Source organism: Saimiri boliviensis, chromosome 2 (assembly GCF_048565385.1).
Source record: "Saimiri boliviensis isolate mSaiBol1 chromosome 2, mSaiBol1.pri, whole genome shotgun sequence".
In the NCBI taxonomy this organism is placed as follows: Eukaryota; Metazoa; Chordata; class Mammalia; order Primates; family Cebidae; genus Saimiri; species Saimiri boliviensis.
Genome location: NC_133450.1, coordinates 2,901,497 through 2,919,103, shown reverse-complemented (window position 1 = coordinate 2,919,103; position 17,607 = coordinate 2,901,497). Strand labels below are relative to the sequence as shown.

The 17,607-nt window shown below is 39.0% G+C and overlaps 1 protein-coding gene and 1 pseudogene across 4 annotated transcripts in view; both read right to left on the bottom strand.

The window, feature by feature from the left end:
- NRG4 (neuregulin 4) overlaps window positions 1–17,607 on the bottom strand; it is a 76,810-nt gene that overhangs the window by 3,876 nt on the left and 55,327 nt on the right. For 3 of the 4 annotated variants that reach the window (XM_074392641.1, XM_074392642.1, XM_074392643.1), the window contains exon 6: window positions 33–6,392. The exons of the other annotated variant lie outside the window; for it this stretch is intronic. In XM_074392641.1, the coding sequence (XP_074248742.1) occupies window positions 6,337–6,392 (56 nt within the window). In that variant the 3' untranslated portion in view covers window positions 33–6,336. Of the gene's footprint in view, window positions 1–32; window positions 6,393–17,607 lie in introns of those variants that run through there. 4 annotated transcript variants of the gene reach the window in all.
- On the bottom strand, window positions 11,885–14,681 carry LOC141583458 (RWD domain-containing protein 1 pseudogene; annotated as a pseudogene).

Below are 17,607 nucleotides of genomic sequence, written 5' to 3'. Positions count from 1 at the left end.
GTGGATAAACAAAGGAAGTAAACTAATCCTTTATAAATGAAAACCCAGAATAGCTGATGTTTGTCAGCTAGTCATTCCTGTCATATTCCCAGTAGAATGATTTTCAAGTTTGAATTTCTATAAATAAGTGATATGTAGAGAGCACCAATTTCCCTCAATATTCATTCTTTTCTTTTCACATAATGATAGAACCTTTGGTTTTTCAGTTGGGGTTGCCTCCTAGAATAAAGACCACACTTCCCAGTCTCCTGTGCAGATATGACTGCTCTGGACCACAGAACGTGAGGGGAAATGATGTGTGTCCTTCAAAATGGCAGGATCTTTTTTTTGCCCCTTTCTCTATCCTGTTGCTTGGATTGTGGATCTGGTAGTGAGCCATCCTGGATCCTGCAGAGGAGGCAACACACTCTTTGGAAGAAAACCACAGAAGGATCTTGGTCCCTGCACAACCTCGTTGAAGAAACACCATAATTGGTGTGGACTATCCACCTCCAGACTGTTTTATGTGAGAGAAATTAGCATATTCCACCTAATACACTGTGATGTAATTAACGTTAACTTCTGTAACCGTCAGTGGTTTGTTCTAACAGGACAGTAGAATACTTGCAAGGTAAGTGAAGTCAAATGTATTAACATTATTCCTGCTTTTCCCTTTTTATCACTTGTATCCCCTTTTTTAAAAACTCAAAAGATTTTTCTCTTGCTATTTATATATATGTGATAAAAATACTTAGAAGATTCCTTTAATTCATGGTTATTCTAAATCCTAGTCCCTGAGGAAAGTCCAAAGAAAAATTGGTCAAAACTTTTCATCTGTGAATATTTATATTTAGCTCTTGTTATTCAGCTATTATCAAAATGCCTTAAAATTCTGTTCCTTGAACGTGCTCATATAGCTCATAAGGCAAATATTTTTCCAACTTTTTTGGTCCCTGATATTAACCAGAGTTGGTTGAACAGTAGAGAAAAGGGATTTTTAAAACTGAAAATTATGAACAAAATGAGCCTTAGAATAGAATGGATTTTAAACAAATTAATACTCAAATAAAATATTTTGTTATATATCAAAGGAGAGTCTAATACAGGATAATTGCATACAGTATTTAATGTTGTTACAGGGTTCCTTTTCATAACTGAGCCTTTGGGGCTCAGTTATGAACGGTAAAATCATTTAGTCATCTGGTTGCAAACTTAGTGCAAAGTAGAAAGGGAAAAGTTGACCTAACAGAAATAATAGTAGTACTGATAAGAACAGAAGTCATTCTCCCTGCCTCTCAGAGGCCTTGAAGTTCTGCAAGGAAGGGAAATAGTAATTTAACCGAAGTTAAATCTGCATAACTAATTTATTACAATTTTGAAAGGCTTGTCTTAAACAAAAGCGTTAAAGAATTAGCTAAAAACAAACTAAATTCCTAGAGATAACAATCATTGTAGTCCTCTGTGAAACTGAAAATAATGATGACATGAAAAAAATGTGAGCATAAAAAAGAGAGTAAAGGTGCATCCTTAGCCTGCTTACTAAGCTGATGATCAGATCATAGAATGCTTTATTTAATCAAGACATTTAAAACTACTTATTTCATCTGCATACTCTCAAAGCAAAATGATTTCTGGGGCTATAGTTTCCTTTGTATAAGGCTTAAGCAAGGAGTATATTTCCATTCCCTTTGATCCGAGTAAAGTCTAAGGAAGAGGGCAAGTAAACCTTGAAATTAAGACCTAGAAATAGACACACCTCTGCAGATTGACAAAAGCGGGCAATCCAGTAGGCCGCTTTACATTGTAGTTATCTCAGTTTTGCTTAGAGCAAACCCTAACCTTCAGCCTAGGAGGTCAGATAGCAAAAGATGTGCAGCTGGTTTATATTGCAGATTTATTAAAATGAACATGCAAAGAATTAAAACAATTATAAATCTGAGAACTTTCTATGCAATCTGCAGAAAATTTTAAGAATATAAATGTGCTTTTGTCATTTTATACCCAGTCTGGCCCAGGTTTGCACTGCCATAAATTGAGTTTTGTTTTTGTTTTTGTTTTTGTTTTTGAGACGGAGTTTCGCCCTTGTTACCCAGGCTGGAGTGCAGTGGCGTGATCTCGGCTCACCGCAACGTCCGCCTCCTGGGTTCAGGCAATTCTCCTGCCTCAGCCTCCTGAGTAGCTGGGATTACAGGCACGAGCCATCATGCCCAGCTAATTTTTTAGATTTTTAGTAGAGACGGGGTTTCACCAAGTTGACCAGGATGGTCTTGATCTCTTGACCTCGTGATCCACTCTCCTCAGCCTCCCAAAGTGCTGGGATTACAGGCTTGAGCCACTGCGCCCAGCTCATAAATTGAGTTTTAATGGGAACAAAAGACTCCAGATCCTTCTGTTAGGAAGAAATCATAAGATTTTAGATGATTGACTTGATTTGCTGTAGAAACTGGGTATGAATTGGCTTAATGAAAATCCTAAAATAATAAAAGAAGCGTTAGTAATAATATCCTTGTTAAATGAACAAAATGAACACTTACACTATGTAAAGAGTGTGGTACCAGAAGGTTACTTTAATATTGACCCTGTATAGGGAAGAATAATCAAATATTTGCAAGACATGTTATTTTTGTTTGACGTATTTCACTTCTACCCTGTGCCACAACTGAAGACAGATACAAGAACATAGGCTGCTACAAAGTAGGAAACTGGCAGAAGCCAATAAATACCACGTAATAGATTGGAAACTTTCATTTCTTAAAACAGACTTATAAAAGTTTTCACTTTGTAGTGACTGTTGTCACAGCCAGCAAAGATAGGCAAGATAGATTAATTTAGAAGAAACTGAAAGAAAGTATGTTCATTAATGTTGCCTTTAAATGGAAATGATCGGATTGAGGACAATTTTGAGACCGCTGACATTTTTCTAATTTTGACTAACCAAAATTTAATCACCATACTTAATAAACATACCGTATTCGAGGTCTTGTTATAATACTAGAATTACAGGGAGATGATAGGGAGGAATAAAACATAACTGACCCAAGCGACATCAGCAAAGTGAGTGGACTTGGAAGCTGCAAGCTTTTGTTTCTCCATCAAAACATTAAAAACTGAGTAGCAGCTGTCTGAACAAGCTTTGTTGGAGCTTTGGAAAATGCAAAGGTTTACAGCAACCGAAAGAATGCCCAATCGTCTTCAGAATGGTAAGAAAATTTTGTGACATTTTTACTGGCTCTTGCCCCGACTCCTCCCTGCACTGTGGCAGTCTTGAAGCAGCAGCAGCCCAGTTTCCTCCCTTGGAAAACAGAATAGACTTTTTTTTTTGCAAATTACCATGTACATTTTTTTCTAACCCATCTGGGGATACCTGAAGGACGGACCCAAGGTCACGTTGTTGTTTTGCCTAACTGGAAGGGTGGGCACTGCTTATAAAAGCTGCAAAGAGCCACAAGTGTCTGGGGCAAAAGGTGATGAGTAGAAACATAAAATAGAAAACTAAGGCGCAGTGGAGAATCTGGGTAAGACTTTTGGGAACAGTTATATATACAGGAGGGATTTAAAATGCGACATGGATGCCCAGGGAAAACACTTGCCCAGAAAGTTCTAAGAGCTAAGCTTTCACCTTGCTCTAGTCCCTACGCTCAAAAGCAGGGCAAAGTTAAGTATTGAAGGATTACCTGGCACAAAGCCAATTTGTATAATCTAGGATAGCTCCTGGCATTCAAGGGAATTTCTGTCAAAATAGCTGAACATGACATAAAAGGAAGAGAGACTTCAGTGATGACACACAAAAGGAATCATCTTTTATAATGTAGTTTGGAAAACTCTGAAAACAAATGGATAACAGCTTTTAACAATAAACAATCTAGTAAACCATGAGAATAGGAAAGAATCTCATACCTAGAGTTACCATATTATAATAGTGAATACCCAATTCCCAAGAAAAAAATCGCCATTCAAAGGAACAGGAAAATAATGCCCATTCGAAAGATCAAAATTAACTGACAGGCATTGTTCTAATGAAGGACATGAAACTAGACAAATACTTTAAAACAACTCAAATAGGTCCAAAGAACTAAATGAAGGCTGGGTGTGGTGGCTCAAGCCTGTAATCCCAGCGCTTTGGGAGGCTGAGGCAGGTGGATCACGAGGTCAAGAGATCGAGACCATCCTGGTCAACTTGGCGAAACCCCGTCTCTACTAAAAATACAAAAAATTAGCTGGGCATGGTGGCGTGTGCCTGTAATCCCGGCTACTCGGGAGGCTGAGGCAGGAGAATTGCCTGAACCCAGGAGGCGGAGGTTACGGTGAGCCGAGATCGCACCATTGCACTCCAGCCCGGGTAACGAGCGAAACTCCGTCTCAAAAAAAAAAACCTAAATGAAAGCATGAAGAAAGAAAGGAAGAAAGGAAATCAGGAAAATGATAAATGAACAAAATCAGAATATCCAACAGAGCTAGGCATTATAAAAAAAATTCTGGAGGAGAAAAGTATAATAAGTGAAATTTTCATTAGAGGGGCTCAGCAGCTGATATGAGCAGGTAGAATAAAGAATCAACAAACTCGAGATGAGATCATTGAACAGTAAATTAAGCCTCCATTGTGGAAATTAACACACTCAACCAATGGGTAAGGAAGAAATCACAAGGGAAACTTAAAAAGAAAAATACAACATACCAAAATTTATAGGATGTAGTAAAAGCACTGCTTAAGGAGAGATTTTATAGACATAAATGCTTACATTAAAAAAAAAAAAAAAAATCAGGCCAGGCACAGTGGCTCACGCCTGTAATCCCAGCGAAGTGCTGGGAGGCCAAGGTGGGCGGATCATGAGGTCAGGAGTTTGAGACCATCCTGGCCAACATGGTGAAACCCCATCTCAAAAAAAAGGAAAAAAAAAATCATATGTCGGCTGGGCATGGTTGGCTCATGCCTGTAATCCCAGCACTTTGGGAGGCCAAGGTGGGGGGATCATGAGGTCAGGAGAGAGGGACCATCCTGGCTCACAGTGGAACCCCATCTCTACTAAAAACTCAAAAAATTAGCCGGGTGTAGTGGCATGTGCCTGTAGTCTCAGCTACTTGGGAGGTTGAGGCAGGAGAATTGCTTGAACTCATAAGGCGGAGGCTGCAGTGAGTGGAAATCGCACCACCGCACTCCAGCCTGGGCGACAGAGCAAGACTCCATCTCAACAATAACAACATCTCATGTCATCTGACTTTGCAACACTAAATCCAAAGCCAGCAGATGGAAGGAAATAATAAAGACTAGAACAGATAATAAATTGAATAGAGAATAGAAACGTTAGAGAAAAAGAAATGAAACTACAGGTTCTTTAAAAGACTATAAAGTTGAAAAACCTGTACCTAGATGGACTACGAAAATAAGGAAGACTCAATTGCTAAAATATGAAAATGAGGACAGCACTCTAGATTCTAAAAAACCACAAAGGGTTATAAGAATACATTGGACAACCCAGATGAAACCGTCAAAATCCTAGAAATTCAAAACCTACCACTGCTGAACTATGAAAAATCTGAATAGAACTATAATTAGCAAGGTGACTGAATTAGTAATCAGAATTCTCCTGGAAAAGAAAGCACTGGACCTTATGATTTTCATTTGTGAATTCTACCAAACAAGAAAATAACCCCAACTTTTCCCAAAAATTGAAGAGGAAGGATGCTTCCTAATTGATTCCGAGGCTAGCATCACCCTGATGCTGAAGCCAGACAAAGATACCACAAGAAAAGATTACAGACTAATATTCCGTATGAGCACTGATTCAACAATTGTCAATACTAGGAAACAGAATTTAGCAGCATGTTACAAGGATTATACACCATGACCAAATGAAATCAATTCCTGGAATGCAAGATGGTTCAGCATACAAAAATCAGTATAATATGCCACATTAACAGAGTGAAGGGAAAACCACCAGATGATAATCGCAATTGATGCAGACAAAGCATTTGAGAAAATCCAGCAGCCTCTTGTGATTAAAAACACTCAACAAATGAGGGATAAAAGGAAACTACTTCAACATAACAAAAGCCACATATGAAAAGCCCACAGTAGATGTCATACTTAGTGGTGAAAGACTGAAAGCTTTTCCTCTAAGATCAAGCAACAATGCTCACTTTTAACCATTCCTATTCAACACAGTACTGAAGTTCTAGCCTAAGCTAGAAAAATATAAGACATCTGAGTTGGAAAGTAAGAAGTAAAATCCTATCTGTCGACAGATGGTATGATCTGTAGACAACCCTAAAGATTTCACACCAAAAAAAACCGTAACAGGCCAGACATGGTGACTCATACCTGTAATCCCAGGACTTTGGAAGGCTGAGGTGGGCAGATCATGAAGTCAGGAGATGAAGACCATCCTGGCTAACGCTGTGAAACCCTGTCTCTACTAAAAATACAAATACAAATAATAATAATAATTAGCCAGGCATGGTGACACGTGCCTGTAGTCCCAGCTACTCAAGAGGCTGAGGCAGGAGAATTGTTTGAACCGGGAGGTGGAGGTTGCAATGAACTGAGATCGTGCCACTGCACTCCAGCCTGGGTGACAGAGTGAGACACTGTCTCAAGAACAAAAAACTTAGAATTAATTAATTCAGCAAGGTAGCAGAATACAAAGTCAACACACAAAAATCAGTTGCATTCCTGTACACTAACAATGAACAATCTGAGAAGGAAGTTACAAGAACAGTTCAATTTACCATAGCATCAAAAAGAATTAAAACACACCGAAATTAGCTTACCCAAGGTGGTGAATGCCTTGTCCAATGAAAACTGTGGAACACTGCTTAAATAAAGACATAAATAAATGGAAACACATCTCACATTCATGGATTGGAAAATCTAATATTGTTAATATGTCAACACTACCCAAAGTGATTTACAGATTCACTGCAGTCTCTATCAGAATTCTAGGGTTTTTGTTTTGTTTTGTTTTGTTTTTCAGAAATAGAAAAACTCATCCTGAAGTTCACATAGAATCTGAAGGAATCCCAAATAACCAAATCAGTCTTGAGAAAGAACAAATTGGAAGATTTATGCCTCCAGATTTTAAAACTTAACTATAATGCGACAGTAATCAAAACAATGTGATTCTGGCATAAAGACATACCAATGGGATAGACTGGCGACCCTAGAAATAAACCCTCTCATGCGTAGCTAAATGATTTTTGACAAGGGCGCCAAGCCTATTCAAAGCATAGTGTTTTTTTTTTTTAACAAATAGTGATGGGAAAGCTGGAAAACCACATGGCTAAAGAATGAAGTTGCAACCTTAACGTGCAAAAATTAACACAAAATGGATCAAAGACCTAAATGTGAGAGCTAAAACCATAAAACTCTTAGGATGTAGCAGTGATTTTTTGGATATGACACTAAATTCAGACAACAAAACAAAAAATAGGCAAATTGGACTTAATTAAAATTTAAAAATTTTGTGCATCAAAGGACACTATCAACAGAGTAAAAAGATTACCTATGGAGTTGTAGAAAATACATGTAATTCACATACCTAATAAGAACTTCACATCCAGCATACAAAACTCCCAGAATGCAACAACAATGTAAAAACTTGATTTTAAAAATGGCAAAGGATTTGGATAAGTCTCCAGAGAAGACATGCAGATAGCCAATGAGCACATGAAAAAATGCTTAATATCACTAAACAGGAAATGCAAATCAGAACCACAATGAGATACTACTTCAGACCCATTGGGATAGCTGTTATTAAAAAAAAGAAAAAAAGAAAAAGTGTTGGCAAGAATGTGGAGAAATTAGAACTCTTATTACTAATGGAAGTATACAGTGGTGCAGCTGCTGTGGAAAACAGTATGGTGATTTTCCAATTAAATATAGAATTGTCATTTGATTCAGCAATTGCATTTCTGGGTATATGCACAAAGTAATTGAAAGCAGGGGCTTGAGGGTATATTTGTATACCAATGTTCATTGCAGCATTATTCACAGTAGTCAAAAGGTAGAAACAACCCAAATGTCTAACAGATGAATGCATAGGCAAAATGTGTTACATCTACACAATGGAGTAGTATTCAGCCATACAAAGGAAATTCTGCTACATACTACATCATGGATGAACAAGACACTAAGTGAAGTAAATCACAATACTTTATGAATCCACTTAGGTGCCTGGAGTAGTGAGATTCGCAAAGACAAAGTAGAACAAAGGTTATTGTTTTGTCACTGGGAACAGGAGGAAATGGGAATTTATTGTTTAAGGGACACAGATGAGTGTGGGATCATGAAAATTTTCCAGAGGTGCATAGTGGTGATTGGTACATGCAATGAGTGTACTTAATGCCTCTAAACTCAAAATGGTTAAAAATTAGATCTTATGTATATTTTGCCAAAGTAAATGTTTAAGCCACCCCCCAAAATCATACGGCCTAGCTGTTTTAAGAGGGATTGGGGTATTTAGTCACAAGACATTTAGAGGAACCTTCAATGTATATTGTTAAGTGAAAGAAGTCAGTCTGAAAAGCGACACACTGTATGATTTCAAATGTATGACATTCTGGAGAAAGTAAAGCCGTTAGTGGTTGCCAGAGATTCAGTGGGAGAGAGGGAGGGGTAAGTACATGGAATAGAGATTTTTAGGGCAGTGGAAGTACTGTATACAATACTGTAATAGTGGATACATGGCTGGGTGCAGTGGCTCACACCTGTAACCCCAGCACTTTGGGAGGCTGAGGCAAGTGGATCACCTGAGGTCCAGAGAGCCTGGCTAACACGGTGAAGCTCCATCTCTACTAAAAATAGAAAAAATTAGTTGGGCATGGTGGCATGCGTTTGTAATCCTAGCTACTCAGGAGGCTGAGGCAGAAGAATGGCTCGAGCCTGGGAGGTGGAGGTTGCAGTGAGCCGAGATGGCACCACTGTACCCCAGCCTGGGCAACAGCAAGACTCCATCTCAAAAAAATAATAAGTAGTGGATCCATGACATTATATATTGGTCAAAATCCATAAAGCCATACAACAAAAAGAGGACCCTTCACGTAAACCATAGGCTTCCACTACCCTGGGTGACAGTGAGACCTTGTCTCAAAAAATAAAAATGTGCCAATACTGGTTAAACACATATGCCACACTAGTGCAAGATGTTAATAATAAGGGCCTGGGACCGGGGCTTGGCAGGGGAGGAACATAGGGGAACTCGGTACTATCCGCTCAGTTTTTCTGAAGATCTAAAACTTCTAACAATAAAATCTATTAATTAAAATTATGTAAGCGCTTTTCATTTTGTATACTCTGTCTCAGGGTCTCGTCCTAATGTGTTTGTTAAATGAATGAATAATGGGTGATAGATGAATCAGTGACACTAGTGACAGGAATTCACAGTGCCTACACTGGGCCAGGACGTGTGGAGAAGCATCCACAGCCTTGACAGAGGACATAGTTCAGAGATGGGCTGTTACGTTCGGCCGGTACATACGCCTCTGCCTAAGCCATTTACCAGCCCCAGACCTTCCCACTGCTTCAAGACTTTTGTTTTCACACTTTCTTCAAGTTACGATTGCTTTTTTTTTTCTTTTCTTTTTTTCCCATGTAACTCGGGTAGAAAAAACTGGAGAAACTAAAAATTGTTCTGACTGAACCAGTTCTTAATGTTGCACCTAAAAAGATGAAAACTGCATTCTGCAAAATCATGCACTAAAAATTACAAGGAAAATAGATTTGGAACTTTGTAACCTGTGTAGTACAGTAACAATCCTAAATTTCCACTGGCGTTTGCACCTAGAATTAGTCCATCTTTTGCAGTCTTAAACTTCTGGGGTTTTATTTCTTCCTTTGAGAGACAGATCCTTGAAATCAATCACTTCTAGTAGAAAGCATTTTCATCAGTATTGAAAGAATGATACAGAGGTATCCATCAGTCAGTGCCCCCCCCCCCCTTTTTTTAGTTGGAGTCTTGCTCTGTCACTCAGGCTGGAGTGCAGTGGCGTTGTCTTGGTTCACTGCAACTTCTGCCTCCTGGGTTTAAGCCATTCTGAATCAGCCTCCCAAGTAGCTGGGATTACAGGCACTTGCCACCATGCCTGGCTAATTTTGTATTTTTAGTAGAGACAAGGTTTCATCATTTTGGCCAGGCTGGTCTCGAACTCCTGACCTTGATCCACCCGCCTCAGCCTCCCAAAGTGCTGGGATTATAGGCATGAGCCACCACGCCCAGCCAGTCAGTGCTTTTTTCTAATTGCCAGGTGAAACGTCTTCTCAGTGTTTTCATCTGTACTTGCAGCTTCTCAGATACATCAACAGAGCAAGAATGAGGTCGTTTTGAAGGCCCCTAAGCCAGCCACTCCTTGCACTTAAAGGATTTTCATCCTTTTTCATAAGCTTTTCATCTATCCCTTAGGGTTTCTCTCTGGGTGTGTGAACATTTGTCTCTGGTTGCTTCAGCACATCAGCTTTCCGGGGAGAGTCATGTTGAGCCAATGTGACTTCCGAATTATGCTGGTATCCCCTACTTAGCCATTGCTGATGGGCTGACGCAATTACGAAAGCACACACACCTTGCAGCAGAGTGGATTATGACAGGTTCATGATACGACAGGTTACACAAGCATTTCATTTAGGAAATAAAGGATTACATTTTTCTTTTACCTAACGGTGTTTCATTTTCTGCCTTTGTAAAATAAAAGCAATGATTTGGTTCACTTTGCCATTTCTTCAGTGTTCTCCATGATCTATGAAAAACAAGAATTAAGATGCTTTCTCCACAGCGATTTTTCTTTATATGCACACCTACCTACATGTCTCTCTCATCTTATTCACATACATAAGCCAACCCCTGTGTTTGTCATAGGACGTGTTGAGGTAAACTAACCTAGAATATCGAAAATTTCCAGCACCCTGTCCTATAAGACTCCTCAAAACGTCAGATTCCCCATTCAAGTCCCAACCCTTCTACCGCCACCACCACTATCACCACCGCCTTTGCTCAATGCCTCTTTTACCCAAAGTTCTAAACAAGGCTGGTGACCTTTCTGAGATATTACAAGTTAGGAAAGGGTGGTTGAGGGGAAAAGATTGCTAGAGTGAGTCACTGTTAACAGCAATGACAGTAGTAATAGATGGCTAGAAAATACCAAGGAAACAGAAAGACCAATAAAACCTGTGGCTAATTGGGACTACAGGTATTGATCGACTTACGACCTATGCAACTTCCGACCATTTGACTTTACGACCACAATCGCTAGCCACGACTGCTCCGCGTCTGGCAGCGCAAACGTTGCCCAGCTGGGCACACGACAGGGCGGACCAGCTTCCGGCAGCACCACCGTCTCCGCGTGCACCATCTCAACTGTACATAGAGGCTACTCAACTTAACCAAATCGTGTTACGACCATGCTGCGGTCCCGACCGTGGTTGTAAGTCGAGCACTACCTGTATTGAGACACAAACTCCCTCTGCAGCCAATAAGCCCTGAGACTATCACCCACATCTGTGGAACCGAAGTGCAGTAAGAAAAACATGAGTTTAAGGTCCCCAAACCTGTTTTCTCATTGTAAAGTGAGAAAAACACCACCTATCCCATGCAGTTGTTAAGACTTATGGGGGGTTAAGAGATTTGAAATATTAACCACAGTGCCTGGCACACAGGCATGTAATGTGCATGATTAATATTTTTTTTTTTTTTTTTTTTTTTTTTTTTTTTTTTTTTTAGACGGAGTTTCGCTCTTGTTACCCAGGCTGGAGTGCAATGGCACGATCTCGGCTCACCGCAACCTCCGCCTCCTGGGTTCAGGCAATTCTCCTGCCTCAGCCTCCTAAGTAGCTGGGATTACAGGCACGCGCCACCACGCCCAGCTAGTTTTTTGTATATTTTTAGTAGAGACGGGGTTTCACCATGTTGGCCAGGATGGTCTCGATCTCTCGACCTCGTGATCCACCCGCCTCGGCCTCCCAAAGTGCTGGGATGACAGGCTTGAGCCACCGTGCCCGGCCGCATGATTAATACTGTTACACTGCTTTCTACTTGGAGAGTTGTGTTGTCAGCTTTAGGGCATTATTGTAGTATGGGCGGTCTATAGCCAGTACAAATGCATGCTAAGACTTTAGGCTGTGGATTGCTCGGAATAAATGGGAAAGGTTACCCAGGGAGGATTACATTCCAGAGGCGCACAAGGCGACGTGAGTAAACCTAGCAATGAAATAAGGCTTGATGGTGTGGTGGCGGGAGGACACCCTTGGTGAAGGAAGGTCTTTTGTACGTTTTAAAATACGACGTATATTTACGCTATGATTTTCATAATGAGTTGACATTTTTAAGTAACTCCCAGTCTTCACCATCAACTCTCCTCATCAGATAATCTAACTTTATTTGCATGACACATATCACATTTAGTAAAAGGCGTGTGTGTGTGTGTGTGTGTGTGTGTGTGTGTGTGTGGTGGGGGTTGTTGTTTGCTTATAGTTATGGCCTTGCATTTATTGACTGAGACTGTTCAATCCTTGAAAAAATGTTTGGTCAAATGAGCTAATTTTGTGAGCTAAGCCTAATACTTTAGCCCAATTTTTAAGCTTTGTTATTATGTCTTTTTCTATTAAAAAAAAATAGTAATAGTCGAGTTCCAAAACTCTCCAGTTAACCAGAGCATATGTATATGTGTGGAGAGGCTGCATGGCCATATATATATATAACACAACTATATATATATATAATATGCGCAAATATGTCTTTATAAACAAAAAGGAGTCAAAAGTTGTTTTATATGTGTGTGGTTTCTAAAAAAAAAAAAAAAAGTCTTTGCCATACCACTGAACATTCTGGGGAAAATAAAAAAATCAAGAGGCAAACCTTTTGGGGAAAACGCTGTTGATGAATTACAAGCATGGATGCTTGTGCATTCAAGATCTAATGGCAGGATACTATTTCCAAACTTGCTTCTATCAGATTTGGCCCCTAGCGTTAACCTTTCCAGTTAACACCATGATCATCTAAAATCTCCGTTCTCTGAGAATTTCTTTTTCTTTCTTTCTTTTTTTTCTTCTTTTTTTTCTTAAGAGAGAATCTCACTCTGTTGTCTAGGCTAGAGTGCAGTGGCACGATCTTGGCTCACTGCAACCTCCACCTCCTGGGTTCAAGGGATTCTCCTGCCTTAGCCTCCAGGGTAGGTAGCTGGGATTACAGGCGCCTGCCACCAGGCCCAGCTAATTTTTGTATTTTTAGTAGAGACGGGGTTTCGCCATGTTGGCCAGGCTGGTATCGCACTCCTGACCTCAGGTGATTCACCTGCCTTGGCCTCCCAAAGCGCTGGGATTACAGGCATGAGCCACTGTGCCCAGCCCAACCGCGCTTTTTGTATCTAAAAATCTTTGCCTAATTCAATGTCACAAAGACTTTCTCTAATGTTTTCTTATAATAGTTTTATAGTTTTAGCTCTTATATTTAGATACATTTTGAGTTTTTTTTTTTTTTTTTTTGGTCTACGGTAAAGCGTCTGAATTCATGTTTTTGCATGTGAATATCCAAACTCCCCTGCATCATTTGTCGGAAAGACTATCCTTTCTATATTGAATTGCCTTGGCAGCTTTGTAAAAAATCAGTTGTGGTCTATCTGGATACCAGTACCATGTTGTCTTGATTATTGTAGCTTTATAGTTAAGTCAGGAAATCAGACAGTATGAGGCTTCCAACTTTGCTCTTCTTTTTCAAAACGATTTTCTCTATTCTAGGACCTTTGCATGTCGTTGGGAATTTCAGAATCACCTTGTCAATTTTTACAAAAACACCTTTGAGATATTGTCGGGGATGGCATTGCATCTATATAGGTCAATTTGAGAACTGACATCTTATAATATTAAATCTTCAAAATCTATGAACAAAATATAACTCTCCATTTATTTAGGTCTTCGTTTCTCTCAGCAATTTTTTTTTAGTTTTCACTGTATAGGTCTTTCATATTTTTGTCTGATGTATTCCTATGTACTTAATATATTGAGATTCTATTGTAAATGATCATTCCGTACCAAATTTCCGTATCTAATTGTTATTGATATATAGGAATACAATTGACTTTTTTAAAATTTTAAGGTAAGTTTATTAAGTTGAATGATTAAATCTAACAGAAGAATATTCTCAAAGTTATTTCTTCTTGGAGAAAAGGAAAGGAAAATCAAAGCCCTCTGAGCTTAGCCATGCTGCTGTGGCAGCTGAGACTCCCTGCAGATGGGGACAGTCCTCTGGCCAGTGGAGTCATTTCTGGGTCAGCAGGATTGGAGTCTGGATCATCTCCTCATCCCCCAGTCCCAGATAACCCATTTCCTGGAACAAAGACTCAGTTAACCCGACGTTGTTTCCAGCATCCTCCCAAGAACTGGATATCGGATGTGTCAAGATTTAGATCTGTTTCAAGTAGCTGTTTCCCACTTATTTTTTCTTGCTTATTCTTTCATTTGGTTCTTTTTGATTTCCAAGAGTTCTGCATCAAACATGGCTTCCCCCCTTAAGAAATGCTGAATTGTAAACAGGAATGCCATGGAATAATTGCTCTATGGCTTCTTCTGCTTTTTTCTTGCCCAAATTTTAATTGGATTGACTTTTTATTATTGATGTGAAAGAGTTCTTTTTAGATGCTAGATACATGTCTTCCTCCATTTTGGTTTTTGTTTCATTTAATTTTTCTTGCACAGCTGTCACTAAAGTATATCACCACATCATGATTTCTTCAGCCTGTAATGCTAAGAATTTTAAAATCTCGGAGACATTATCTTCTAGATTTTCCGAGAATATTTCATAAAAAGGAGTTTGATCTGGGTGAGCTTTCTCTTTCTTTTCTTCCTTTCTTCCTTTCTTTCTTTCTTTCTTTTCTTTCTTCTTTTTCTTTCTTTCTTCCTCTTTCTTCTTTCTTTCTTCTTTTTGTTGAGATGAAGTCTCAGCCTGTGGCCCAGGTTGGAGTACAGTGGCTCGATCTCAGCTTACTGCAACCTCTGCCTCCTGGGTTCAAGCGATTCTCCTGCCTCAGCCTCCCAAATAGCTGGGATTACAGGTGCCTGCCACCATACCCAGCTAATTTTTGTATTTTTAGTAGAGACGGGGTTTTGCCATGTTGGCCAGGCTGATCTCGAACTTGTGACCTCAAGGCATGAGCCACCGTGCCTGTGATATATCTTTATTCATCCTTTTACTTTTAACCTCTTTGTGTTTTTATACTTAAAGTATATTTCTTTTAGATAGCATATCACATTAATTTTTTTCAGTTGTATAAACTCTATATTAACTGGGTGATTTGGACTTTTTACAAGTTGCTCTAGAGTTTCTAGCATACATTTTTGACTTATCACAGTTTCCCTTCAAGTGATGATATACTGCTTGACATTTAGCATAAGAACCTTACAGGGGGGTGTTTCTCTTGCTACCTTCCCAAGCTTTGTATTTTCTTATTATATGTTTTGCTTTTCTGTATGTTGTAAGTCCCATACTATGTCGTTAAGATTGTTCATTAAATTGTCAATTTCCACGTAGTTGTCATTGCTGGTGTCTATCCATATTTCCATCTGATACTGTCCTTTTGCCTGAAGGTCTTCCTTTAACATTTACTTAGTGTGGTTCTGGTGATGATAAATTCTTTCAGCTTTCATATGCCTAGAAAATCTCTACTTTGCCTTCATTTTTTCTAAACAGTTAGTTTACTGATTTTTTTATGGCTTTGAGATATAATTCATATACAATTCACTCATTTAAACTGTATGATTCAGTAGCTTTTAGTATATTCGGAGTTGTACAACTATCAGCACAATCAATTTGATGACTCCTTCATTCCCAAAAAGCAAGCCCACGTCCCTTAAGCCTTTACTCCCCAGTATCCCCCCATTTCCTCCAACCCTTGGCAAACGTTAATCTACGGTCTGTCTCTATAGATTTCCCTGCTCTGGCATTTCATACAAATGTTATCATAAAATATGTGTTCCTTTATGACTGGCTTCTTTTACTTCAGCATATTGTTTTCAAAGTCCATCCATGTTCCAGCATATATTACGACTTCATTTCTATTTCCTGCCAAATAATATTCCATAGTAGGAATATAGCACATTTTATTTATCCATTTATCAGCTGATGGACATTTGATAAATTTCTACTTTTTTGGCTATTATGAATAATGCTGCTATGTGCTATGAACATTCATGTACATTTTTTTTCACCCTCCCTGAAGTTTGTGTTATTTTTAGAAATGGGGTCTTGGTTATGTTGCCCAGGCTGGCCTCAAACTCCCGGGCTCAAGCGATCCTCCACCTCAGCCTCCTAATAGCTGGGACTATAACAGTACGCAGCACGCTCGGTTACATTGTGGTTTCGATCGTCATTTTCATGCTGGCTAATGATGATTGTCTTTTCATGGGATTACTAGTCATTTGTACATATTATTTGGAGAACTCTTTTCCAATCCTTCGCTCATTTCTTAAATAAGTTGTAAATGTTATTTATATATGCAAATACATATATGTATTTCAAATCGTACGTATGAGAGGTCTTATACGTATGATTTAAGAAATTTTTTCTCTCAGAAGTAGATTGTCTTTTCACTTTCTTGAAGGTAACCTTTGAAGCACAAAAGTTTTTTTTCGTTTTTAATGTTAATGAATCCAGTTTATGCATTTTTCTTTTTGCTTGTATTTTTAGGAGATCTCAGAATCCATTGCCTAATTCAAGGTCATGAGGATTTACACCTGTGTTTTCTCTTCAGAGTTATATAGCTTTAGCTCTTACATTTCGATCTTTGATCCATTTTGAGTTAATTTTAATATATGGTATGAAGTAGGTGTTTAAATCCATTCTTTTGTGAGTGGATTTCCAGTTTTTCCAGCACTATTTGTTGAAAAGACTATTATTACCCCCCACTGAATTGTCTTGCACCCTTTAAAAATGCATTGACTATAAATGTAAGGAGGTACATCTGAATTCTCAATTGTATTCATCTATGTGTTTATCCTTATGCCAGTACTACATTGATTACTGCAGCTTCATAGTAAGTTTAGGAATTAGGAAGTGTGAAAAGAAATAGGCAAAACTTTGTTCATCTTTTCCAAGATTGATTTGCCTATTTTGCCTGTGTTTGAAAGATATTTTTGCTGATGCAGAATTATAGGTTTACCTTTTAAAATACATTATATATATTGCTCCACTCTTTTAAGGTGTGTTATTCTGAAAAATGCTTGCTGAAATCCTTAGCTTTGTTTCTCTGTCTGGAATGTGTCTTTTCCTAGCTGCCTTTAAGACTTTATCACTGGTTTGAGCAACTTGGTTATGATATGTCTTGGTGTATTACTCTGTCACTCAGGCTGGAGTGCGGTGGCACAGTCTCACCTCACTGTAGCCTTGACCTCCTGGGCTCAAGTGATTCTCCCACCTCCCAAGTAGCTGGGACTACAGATAGACTCCATCGTGCCCAGCTAATTTTGTTTCTTTTTTGTAGAAATGGGATCTCACTGTGTTTCCCAGGCTGGTCTCAAACTCCTTGTTTCAAGTGATCCTCCTGCCTCAGCCTCCCAAAATGCTGGGATTACAGGTGTGAGTCAGAGTGCCAGACCTTTGGTGAACTTCTTATATGTGTGAACTGACTGTTTTTATTAAATCTAGAAAAATTGTT